General features: G+C 37.7%; 1 protein-coding gene across 7 annotated transcripts in view; it reads left to right on the forward strand.

Moving 5' to 3' along the window:
- Positions 1–250: 250 nt before the first annotated feature.
- DEUP1 (deuterosome assembly protein 1) overlaps positions 251–12,331 on the forward strand; it is a 42,229-nt gene continuing 30,148 nt past the window's right edge. For 3 of the 7 annotated variants that reach the window (XR_001878484.1, XM_017837772.1, XM_017837773.1), the window contains exons 1-4: positions 659–922; positions 1,848–1,912; positions 5,707–5,878; positions 7,228–7,323. Coding sequence is in view for 6 of the 7 variants with exons in the window: in XM_017837772.1 (XP_017693261.1) it covers positions 782–922; positions 1,848–1,912; positions 5,707–5,878; positions 7,228–7,323 (474 nt within the window). In the remaining variant the exon portion in view is untranslated. Of the gene's footprint in view, positions 303–536; positions 614–658; positions 923–1,847; positions 1,913–5,706; positions 5,879–7,227; positions 7,324–12,331 lie in introns of those variants that run through there. The other 4 variants (XM_017837776.1, XM_017837774.1, XM_017837775.1 and 1 more) reach the window with 4 other exon arrangements.

The raw sequence follows: 12,331 nt of genomic DNA on the forward strand, positions 1-12,331 counted from the left end.
GTTTGCAAAAAAACCTGAAAATCATTTGAAGCCCTTTTACAAAAGCATAGTTAGTCATTCAGGAAGGAAAGAATAATGTTCAGCCTTTTCAATATCTAGTAATAACAGTGTTTTAAGAGGAAGGAGAGGGGGAAAAAAAAAAGGAAGAGGAGAAAAAACTCAAACCATCTTGCCTACCGATTTCTTAAATTATGTTGAAGTACATGTTCTTTACCCCTGGTGCTCTTTCCAGCTCCAGCTTCCTTCAGATCGATGGGCGGCTACTGGAGGGACGCGGGGCCCTGCAAAAGACACCGGGAGCGGTGCCGGCCGTGACACCGGGATACCCTGGGCGCCCCCCTCCACTCCCGGCCGGAGCTGGTGCCCGCCCTGTCCCTGCCCTGTCCCGGCCGCCTTCCCGCCTCGCTCGCCGCCCTCCGCGTTACCGCGGCGACGGCAGCGGGGAGCGGCGGGACGGGCGGCAGCTGCGGCGGGACGGGACGGGACGGGACGGGACGGGACGGGACGGGACGGGACGGGACTGGGCAGGCCGGGGCGGGTGGCCGGGCTGCGGGGCTCGTACCGAGGCCATAGAGACAGCGGGTGCGGAAGGAGCGGAGGGGGAACGCGGCAGGTAACGGGAGGGGAGGGGGAGGCCTCGGGGGCGCGGGGCATGCCGTCGGTGTCCCGGTCTCGTCAGGTGCCGAGAACCCAGGGGGTGCTGTCGGTGCCCCGGTTTCCTCAGGTGCCCGTACAGCCGTGGCTGCCCCTGTGCCTGTGTCGCCTCAGGTGTCGGTCTCCTATGGTGTCACGGGTGCTGATTCTTTGGCAGTGTCACCTCAGGTGCCGGTCCTTGTGGAGCCAGTGCTCCTGTGCCTGTGTCACCTCAGGTGCCCGGTCCCTCTTGGAGCCAGGCAGTGCCCCTGTGGCAGTGTCACCTCAGGTATGGGTCCCCTGTGGGGCCAGTGCCCATGTGCCTGTTTCAGCTCAGGCGTCGGTCTCCAACAGAGTCAGAAGTGCTGGTCCTGTGGCAGTGTCACCTCAGGTGCGGGTCCCCTGTGCAGCCCGTGCCCTGGTGGCAGTGTCACCTCAGGTGCCTGGTCCTTGTGGAGCCAGTGCTCCTGTGCCTGTGTCACCTCAGGTGCCTGGTCCTTGTGGAGCCAAGGCTGCAGTGCCCTGTGACAGTATCCACACCTCCGTGTGTACTCTTGAGAGCCCCCACTGCTCTCTCCCATAAGGAATTAGGGATGTTTCATGCTACCCCATCACCTATAGTGTGGCTGGCTCCTGTTCTTGGATGCAGGCAGGCTTGCCCCCACATCCTCATGTCCTGCTGGACCCACAGAACTGGACTGGTCCCAGTAACAGCCTTGTTCTGATCTGTCTGCTGAGATACTTGATGACTGTTTGTTTTAGACCTCACCTGCCAAGCAAGGGAGTGAATAATCAATAGGAGTCCAAAACTGTGTTTGAGAGCAATTATATCCGGGATGTAGGTTAATTTTGGTGCTCAAAGGAACAGAAATGTTTGATGCATGCAGCCATGGATCTATGGCAAATTTAGGTTTATGTGTTTCAGAGTGTCCCTCATGGAAAGCCAGGGCTACGCTCAGGCTAGCACCACCTCTAGTATGTCAGTGCTGCCCCAAATGCGAGAGCTGCTGTCACAGATCTGAGCTTATTCCAGAAGTTTTCGTCTTCCCCATTCCAGCCTGTAACTAGAGCTGCATTCCACTGTCCTTGTTGTTTGCAATCGGAAAATTACAGAGATTTAAAGGAAAGCGTAGTACTATCCAGTATGTACTACTTGGCTGTGTAAATGTATGCATTTAAGAATCTGAATTACTTGATTTTTGGTGTTTTAACAGGTTAAAACGACAATCAGTATTATGGAGGAGGCCTTAGAATTGTTCCAGGAACAAGCTGTCACTAAGTAAGTAATGACTTAGTGTCTTGGGACTTGAGAATATGATGGAATTGAATTATGCAGGTTTATTAAAAATGCGGAACAAAATATTAATGATTTTAGAAGCAAACTTGATGCTCAATTTCTTTTTATTTCCATGCAAACTGGAGAGGTTACTGATAATTAAGACAACACATCTTACTGCTTTAGCTAATACTCTACTCACTGTTGCTGTTAGTTACTTAATTTTTAAAATATCCATACCTGAACAAAAGGGAGGGAAATGAAAGCTATGTAGGGTTTTATTAAGATGTTAAGAAATGTTATTTCAAACTGTTTTAAAAACAGTTGAAGTTGCTACGCTGAAGCAGTATCAACTTACATGTCACAGCTCTTAAAACATTAAAAATCTTATATCCAAGACTATTCATTGCTAAAGCCCTAGTCTTATTTTCCACAGATAATAACCACAATTGTTCTCCCCCAGTATGAAGTGCACTTTCCATCACAATACATCTATTTTTTTTTACATAATCCAAGATTAGTTCTTTTAATGTTAGTCTAAAAAAATATGTTAGTACAGCATAAAGTCTTTCTAAAGAAGTGAAAACACGAGTCAGATTGAATATAGGACCATCCAGCCTCTTCAAGGAAAACAGAAATATAGGAAGTACTTCTTCATATAATAAGTTAAACAGAATATTTATCTATCATAATTTAAAAATAAACTTGTTACCTATTTTTTAAATTAACTAGTTTATTCTGTCATTAGTACCAAGAAACAGTCCAAGGTAATGTGATATATATTAAGTGTAAAAGTATTTCTTAAAATAATAGAAACAGGCATAATCTCTCACACCTTATTCTGGCCCAAGAAAGATTTTAATAGGATTTGAAAGTGACCTTGTTGTACTAAAGAATAGTGGATGCACTTTTCATGATAGATAAAAATTACTGTAGTAAAATACTATATTCTGAGTGGTGTGGCCCTTTTGCTTTGAGTGTTTTTGTTAGTCATATGATTGGTAAATGTAGTCATATAAAAACTTGAATTAAAAAAAACAAGAGATTGATATTCTTTGGATACTGTTTTACAAATCAGAAGCCTATTTCAAGAGGTCAGATTCCGCCTTGCCTGTGTTTTAATCGACATATATGAAATTTTATGCTATTGCAGATGACTCTAGAGTGATTTGTCCCATCATAAACCAGAATTCTTGGTAGTTATTTATTTCCATTAACTATACAAAGAATCTGGAAGAGTAGTTTAGGCTACACATTCAATGAAAGGAGACATTCATTTCAGTCTGTGCTGACAGTATTCCAGAGATAATGCAGAAGCTTTAAAATTTGGGAAGATGGCTGAGTAATGGTGGTAGAAATCATGACAATTATATTGCATCTGCAAAGACTCATAAATAACAAATAATCCATCCACAAATCTGTATGATGCTGTATGGTTGAAAACTGTTAAATAAATTAATTGTAGTTCTTATAATAGAACTTTGGGATAGAAGATTCTAATGGACTATTTACAACTGATTTACGTATTTCCTATTTTTAAAGCAAGTTTTGCAATAATAAAATGAATTAATATTGGTTCAAGAATCTGAGTTAAATACCAAAAACTAATGAATGTTCTGTGTAAGATGGAAATATTTGTTAACTGCATAAGTTTTGCTTGTGTTTGGATAAATAGGGTCATACTTATTTTCCTATTTGTGAGCAAACCTGAGTAATAAGGGAAGAAGGTATGAAGTAGAGACAGACAGTCAAGACATTTCTTGAAATGGCAGTTTCTAAATTACAATTTTATTCTAAAGAGTATGGACAATAATATTCTTTCTGTGTCTACTAGGAAACAGTGAGAAAAATACAGACCTGTGCAGAACTCCAAAAGACAAATAAATAGGGCTAGAAAAGTCTAATAAGTGCAAAAATCATTTGTGATAAAGGCCTGGAGTGAGTAAAACTTTTAATCTGGATTTTGGTTTGTCTAAAGTTGGAAACATTTAGTTTTACATGAAGATAAATAGATATTAATGACAGCAGAATATGAATCATGTCTATTTTCAGCTATATGGAAACAGAATAAAAGAAGATTAAGAGCTTGCCTACATCACTTTAAAATGAGCTACCTTTAAGTGGTTTGAGCTGTTTCAAAGTAAATGAACCCCCCCAAAAAAGCTGCCTTTTGCTTAAGTACAAGTCATTACTTCCCTGTATGATGAATCCCATTTGGTGTATGTATTCTACAAAGTGGGAATGCTATATCCGTATAGGTAAAAAAACCCATGCATACTTCTTTGCTTTATGAGCAAATTCATTGTCTGTGTGGTTTTTTACCTGGTGGCATATTAAACAAAAGAAACCACTGCATTCCACACCAGTGAAAAAATAAATTCTCATGATTTTGATACCACATGATTGGCCATATTATGAAGGGGCTAGTTAGCATTCTTTTCAAAACACTTAGTGGACTAAAATAATAGTTACAGCACAAATAGTACCTCTGTGCTAGTAGGTGGGGATAACTGCAGCACTGTTAGCAATACCAGTGACATGGTACAGAGTAGTTTTGATAGTGGAACAGAAGCAGTAATCTGTAGCTTCTTCACATACAGCTGTCCTTTTGCAGCTGCAAGTGTACTTAGAGGATCCATGTAAGAAATTAGAGATAGTGAAGATAAATTGAGAAGCTGTTTCAGAAGGAATTTTTCTTTCAGCATCTCCCTTTTTTATATATTGGTGGGTCTAGGTTCAAGAAGAATTCAAGCACCACTGAGAGAAAATTTTCTAGCAAGGGCTGCAGAATTTGCCTTTTGTGGGATGATCTGAAAGAGAGAAGTGAAATTTAAAAGGGAAAGGTGCCAGTCAGGATCTGAAAGGGTAATCTGATGATCTAGGCTAGAAGTTGCCTTTGCACTTGCATAATAATATTTAGATGATCCACGCGATGCACAGTAAAGGAAGTACCTATTTCCGAAGGCTGAAATAAGATGTCTGAGTCATTGCTGGTGGTTCACCAAGGTGTTCCCACATGACATTACATGAGTCTGGAAGGGCACAGGTCCTTATAGCAGTATCAAAGAAGAGGTAGTCCTGATGCAGTATGGCTTTGTTTTCTGTTTTCAAAAGCCTGTTTTATATTCCACCCAGAGAGGATCAAAGTTTACTGCATCATTAATGCTACTTTTGAGATGAGTTTGAGGCACTTGGAAGGGGGGTAGTTTTATTTTGAAACATGAAGATCACAGTGTACTACTTGCTTGCGCTTCATTTATTATCATCCTATGTTTGATATTGAATTTCAAAATGGCATTATGGCACTGGTAACAGTTTTAACATTTAACATTAATGCCTTTTGGCATTAAGATTTATGTCTGTATTTAAAAAGCCTTTCCAAGCTTAACATTGATGATATTATAGTTTCAAGGATTTGTTGATGTAAAAGAAGTTTTAGAGAATTTGACTTTAAAAAAATCACGTAAAATTTTAATTATGACATTACAAATCTAAAAAATTTGCTCCAATTTCCTGTAATAATTATCAAAACAAGGGATGTGCACAATTTAAGCACCAAATAACAGATCTTTGATAAACACATATCCATACTAAGAAGCTGTTTTTTCAGTTTAGTGCAGTCAAAAGTTGAGCATTTGACTCTAAACCTATATTTGAAGGCGTCATTTACCTTTCTCATTTCTTTCTGATGTTGAAAAGTGGTTAATTCCATCAGAATTAAAATAAAGTTTTAGCAATGTAAAGAAAAATTTGTTTTCTCTCTTGAAAAAATAAATCTCTTCTTTTTATGCTTTTAGACCTTCTCCATGTGAAGCTGAACTTCAGGAATTAGTGCATCAAATTGACATCATGGTAAACAGAAAGCAACTGGAATGGGAAAGAAAGATGAGAGCTTTAGAAGTGAAGATGGATATCCAGGATCAAGAATTATTAAGTGTCCAAAGCAAACTGGATCAAAAAGGTCAAGAGGTATTTAAGAATATCACGTTCTATAAAGGAAGTATTTATTCTGGTACTTACTTATTAGTATGCTTTAAATGCTCTATAAGGTCTGTTATGTAAAAATGCCAAACACCCTTTAAAGGTCACTAATTATCCTTAGTGTTTTGTTTTAAATTGTGCTTCTGTTCTGAAAAGTGATCGTAAAAATGTCATTGAAAATCTCATATTTCTTCTGTTTCCCTAAAGTCTAAATCAAATATCCTCAGTTTAACTGTAAAAAAAATAATTTTATGGTTTTTTTCTAAATGCCAACACTTCTCGTTTCATCAGAAATTTTAAATGGAAGTGTACAATTCAAAAAGGTTCACAAAATTATGTCTCTGTAGCTCCTGTTTATATCTGATTTTCATCATTTTACATGATATACTGTTTTTGTATGATAATTTTATTCATCGTGAAGATTTGAATTGTATTACTACTTCGACTTTCTTACGAAACTGAAAGCCCCAGTGTACTTGGTATTGTCTGTACTTCACAGTCTTGTCTGCTGAGTATTCATTCAGAAGCATCAAGAAATCCTTGCATAGCATTCAGTTCTAGTTCAAGACAGCTGAATTTAGGTGTCTACACAAGGGCATTGCTGTGTGAGCTAGGTGTCTAAACTGCCAGTGGCAGTTCTGAAAATGGAGTAACTCTCCCTAATGAGCAATTAGGAACTTGCCCTTAGTCATCGCGGTCAGAGGAGCCAAAAGAATAATTCAGGTAGCCAATCCTCAAAGCCTCAATTTATTTGCCTGTACAGAGATGTTATCTGAAATACTTTAGCATATTCTGCCTAGCTTCCAGCTGTCCTTCCAGAAAAGCGTAAGTGTCATGTATGCACCTGGTCATATTTCTCAGATCTCTGTGAAACTCAGTAATAATTCAAGTTTTCTCAAATGGCACTGTACTTAGGGAGCTGAAATGAGTCTACGAGGTCTTCCAATAATTTGTACATAAGTAGTGGAAAGTCTTTCATATGATTTATTAGAACCATTCAAGGAAATTTTTCACAATGGGGTACAGCATTCACATAACCGGGTCAGAAAAACTTTCAGAAATTATCTTTTATGACAGCCTTGTACAATATTATCATTAAATCATAACATAAGTATACACTGAGGTTTTTTACTATAAAATCTCCCAATTTTATGTTGATACCACAATCTGGGTTTGTGGTATCCAGTTTTATTATTAGGTTACTGCATTAAAATATATTTTTAATATCTCTCCCTTAAGCAATGGTCTTCTTCCAAAGTGTAAAATTACTTTTCCAAAAATGACCTACTTTGAAACACTTCAGAAAAGATACATTTGAGTGCTTATTCTAACTGTAGGTGGGACTACTTCAACAAAAATTGGAAGACTTACAGAAAACTAAATATGAAATGGCTCAGAGCTATGAAACTCAGCTTCAAGCACTGAAATCTCAAGTAAGAAAAATGTCAATTTCATTATTTTGTGATTGCATTATAAAAAGCTTATACATGCCAAATGATATAGATGTAGTGTTATGGATTTGGGAAAGATGAATCGTGTCATACAAATGATGATGACTACAACTTCCTCCCAGGCTCCGTTATAATTTCTGTACTGTCATGTCCAAACTGCTTGGATGGATTTTGATGTGATTGTAACATCTGTTATGAAGACAGATATGTGATTTCCTGACTTCGGACTAACAAAAACTGAAAATGAATAAAACATAGTTAGATTTATGCTATTAAGACTCTGATGCACATCAGGAATTCTAAGATTTAAACTGTTCTTGCTACACATTTTTCTGCTTTTAAGGGACAATTAAAGTGATTTGGTAGTTTTCCATAAGGTACAGCTTTCCATAGTATCAAAACAGGAGTAAGCTAGATTAATGATACCGGGAATTTGTTTGAGCTTTATTTATTTCAGAGTGTACTCACAGCCCAGAAAGCCAATTGTATCCTGGGCTGCATAAAAAGAAATGTGGCCAACAGGTTGAGGGAGGTGGTTCTTCCCTTCCACTCAGCTCTGGTGAGACCCCACCCAGAGTGCTGCATCCAGCTCTGGGGCACTCAGTACAAGAAAGACACGGACCTGGTTAGAGCGAGTCAAGTGGAGGCAACAAAGATTCTGAAGCACCTCTCCTGTGAAGACAGGCTTTGAGAGCTGGAGAAGAAAAGGCTCCAGGGAAAGCTTAGTGCAGCCTTTCAGTAGTTAAATGGGGCTTATTAGAAAGATGGGGACAGACTTCCTATCAGGGCCTGTTTTAAACTGAAACCTGAGGAACAGTTTGGGTTTTTTTCAGTGAGGGTGGTGAAACACTGGAACAGATTGCCCAGAGAAGTTGTGGATGCTCCATTCCAAGGCCAGGTTGGGTGGGGCTTTGACCAACCTGTTCCAGTGAAAGATCTTCCTGTTCATGGCAAAGGGTTGGACTAGATGATCTTTTAAAGGTCCTTTTCAACCCAAACCATTCTATGGTTTTATGATTCTGTTTGGCTGTGTTTGCTTTGCCACCTGCATTTTTATTTCTTCAGTATTTTCTACTTCAATCATAAATCAAAAATTTTTACGAAACTTCAGTTGTTTCTGTTTCTCACATTTGAAGAAGTTAACATACACAATTCTGCATTGTTTTTCTGGCCATTTTTCTGTTCCCTTCACTGGATTCTCCTACCAGATACTTAGTGTTATAATTTCCAGTCATCACACTTACTATATAATCATCTTAGATTGCATAAATTGGCTATCATTATTTTCATTTAGAAGTGATAACACCACCTGAATACATCAAACAAATAAATGCATTACTTATTTTTAATGTTATGTTGTCTTTAATTTATATTTTGTTTTATATATGAAAATTGATTTGGCAAACAGTTCTGTAAGTAAGCAGTGAATGCTTTGGTTGTTTTGTAATTAACACTTTCAGTCATTTGGGAAAGTAGGTAGAAATAAAAGCTGTTTTATCATTTACACAAATTACATTAAAAAAAAAATCTTAACATGATTATGGAGAAGATAAACATCACACAGTGAAAAACAGTGTGACTTTTTACGTATAAGATGTAAGTTACCTTTAGCAATGCAGAACTATCGCCCAAAATATAGTATATCTCTCTCTTGTCCTATCCTTTTTCACATTTGCTGCAATATTTTTCACTTCTTAATGATTTTTTTAATCACATGCTAAAAATGATTTGGTTTATGTTACATGTTCTTGCTAAGATCTTCAATGAAATTGAACCTTCTGAATTTAAAACTCCAGGCCATTTTTTATACAGATTTTTATTTTGAAGCTCTTAGTTACCCTACAGGTCCTTTCCACAGGCAAATACAACATTTTCTCCTTTTTAAAAGAAAAAAAGTATCTGATATTTCCTACCTACAAGCTTTTTTCTTTAAACCTGGTTATATTTTTTGCCCAGCTCCTCCTCTTTAGTTACCACTTAGACCACCTAACCTTTCTTTGAGTTTCTTGATTGCTTCTTCTTTTATCTTTATTCAGAAGTTTAGATTTATAGCTCTTAAGAATATTTTCCCAGTCCATGTCTCCAAACATTTCCTCTTCTCTCAGTCATCCTGTTTATTTTGACAAAGGTTTCAGCACTGATGCTCTTTCCATTTTATTTTCTGATCCCCATTCTTATCCTTTCACCAAACCATATTTCTTCATGAAATGCCCATCTTGTACACACTAACTGAAGAAGTAAACTGTTGAATGCCTACGTTAGGAGGTCTGCCTGGATTCTCTGTGATAAACAGAAGTCTGCCTGTCAGAACAATTCCAAGCACCTGTGCTAGACAGGACTATCCCACTCTGTGTCTCTAGCTTTTACCAGTCTCCTTATTAAGTTTCTTTCTTGAATTAGAGTGCTGCAGGGTCTACAGTAAAATTACTTTAATGTCCCCAATTCTCAGCTACACAAACTCATATCTAAAATATAGAGCTTCCTTGACAATATTAATCTTTGCCTTATCTCCTTTGACTCCCTTCTTTTGGTTCTTATCATCACTTGGAAGTTATCCCACCTTCTAAACTGTATAATATTAAGAGCTACACTTTGGTTTTGCACAAATGGTATGTCACTATATACCAATAGCGTCGTAGCTTTCTCTGCAGATGTATTCTTAAAATTGCTTCCAAGATTTGTTCCTCCCTAATCTCACTAGAAATAGAAAGGATCACTTTTTCTGGCTATCAGAATGCTAGACTATTTCAAACAAATTTCTTTTCTGTTCTCTGCACTTTTTTTCCCTTGGTACTGCTAAAAGCAGCTGTTTAATGAGCAGCAGTCCCACTGAATTGATTGTGTGCCTGTTGAATGCAGTAATACCTATATTTTTCTTGTATTAGGGAAATAATTCCTGGTATGTAACCTGAAACTCCTAGGCCACACTGCTGGACTCAGTCAAATGTACAACATTTTGTCATAATTAAATAGCAAAAACTTTAGAAGTTCATCTTCATTACTTGTTCCTTCTTTTTTTTTTTTTTAATTTATGTCTCATATTTATTCTCATTTTGAAAATGACAGAAATCTCTCACCAAAAGAACAAGAATCTATTCTTGCTCTGAGCACTTGGCAACTAATTGCCTTGCTTAGACATTTAAAAGCTAGATGGCTACATCTGAACTACCTCAGGCTCCCTTTAGAGTCAGTGGAGAGAAATGGACACCCCTAGAATACAACTCATGTCAGTGTATGACAAGAATTTAAGATAGCTGAAATGACTAAGCATTTGAAGGCAGCTTTTTCTAATGCAGAGTAGCTCAGGCTTGTATGTCTAACTTTCAGAAATCTGAACTTAGATTAATTCTACCCCAGAATTCACTAAAGTGCCTCATCTTTTGGTCTTTTGTTTGTTGTTCTTTTTCTTTAATATGTAAAACATGCAAAGAGAACAACTTGGATGTTTTAAAGTGAATATCTAGCATTAAATGGAAGGATTCTTGGCTTTTAGTCTAGTTTCTAGTTATGATAACATCCAGAATCTAATCTGTCTGTAATATACTAGAATATGTCATATACATATATTACTATGTGTCATTATGTCACTAAATGCTTAGACTGAATTTTCTGATTTTAGCCGTTCTGTTCCATTTTAGACTGATTTGCTGAATTGCTGGATCTTGTATTTCCTAACCTTTTTAGCCTGAACATTCTAATACCTGTCTTATCTGAGTTTGCTCTTCCCAGGCAGTTCATATATGCCATAATATATTCAAGAGCAAAACTGTTATTTGCAAAAGGGTATCTTTCTTCCAAGGGCAATGAGTTCCATGTTGTTTGAGCCTGTATACTCTTGACTAATTTCAAATATTTTATCTTAACTGTGTTCTCTGGCAAGGTCAACTTCAAATATAGGCAGATACTCTGCAAGACTTCTGATTCGGTTTTGAAGGCAGTATCTCAGCTCTGTAAATCTGTGTTACAGAATTGCTATTCAGACATTCCAAGTTGGTCAGATCTATCCACAGGCCTCCCCATGTCATGAAACTTTCTAGCCCAGGACAATCTATCTTCTTTTCATCTTTTCAATTAGTTTTCTCTGTCCCATATGATGATTCCCAAGTTCATCTTAAATGTCGCTAGGAAGTTTCCATACAATTTTTTTTGCTTCAGTTTCTGTATCTTTTCTAGACTTCTTTGGCCATCATTGTCATCTGCACAAACCTCAGTTGTTCAGTCCGTGTTGATTCAACAGGACTCCATTCCATTTCCAATTACTTCCTTGGAAGTAGTTTATTTTCCAAACAGTATTTCACTTTGAGCAGTTAACAAAAATATGAGATTTTATGGATTTTGTTTGGTTATACAAAGAACTTTATGTTAGAGTCGGAATTTTTAAAGTCATATATACCTGAATTTAAAGGAATTTATCAACAAGAGACACGATCAGTAGTTATAAGGTTCTTTTCCACTCAACATTCTTCACAAAGTTCTTTTGCTCAGCTTTCCTTAAAACTATATTTTTAGTGTTTCCTTTGTCAATATTCTTGAGTTTGCTTTTTTTTCCCCAAAACAAATGTACATATCCCTACTAGATAATGTCAGTTTTCTGTATCAAACCTGTTAACAGCCACTAGAGAGACCCTTTGCTTGTGCAGTAGAGTGAACTGTTGATCAGACCAGCTGTTTTTCTGAAGGGGCTGGTACTTCCCTTGGTGCCTTCCCTTCTCTTCCTCTACCTCCTTTCCTCTGAGTCCTAAGCTGGGTTTTCATGGTAAGATCAGTAGGCAGTGTCTTTTGTCTATTTAGTATCTAATTCTGTGAGACACTCTGTGGTAATTCCAGCAGAATGCAATCATCACACATGTAACATTTCCACAATTTTCTCTATAACAAAGAAACATGCAAATTTAAAGTACATTAATGATAATCTGTCATTCTTACTAGCGAAGCATCCTTTAAAAATGTCAACACAAGATGGCAGTAAACAAGTATAGAACATTCCATA

The sequence above is a fragment of the Lepidothrix coronata genome, unplaced genomic scaffold (assembly GCF_001604755.1).
Source record: "Lepidothrix coronata isolate B3197 unplaced genomic scaffold, Lepidothrix_coronata-1.0 Scaffold310, whole genome shotgun sequence".
NCBI lineage: Eukaryota > Metazoa > Chordata > Aves > Passeriformes > Pipridae > Lepidothrix > Lepidothrix coronata.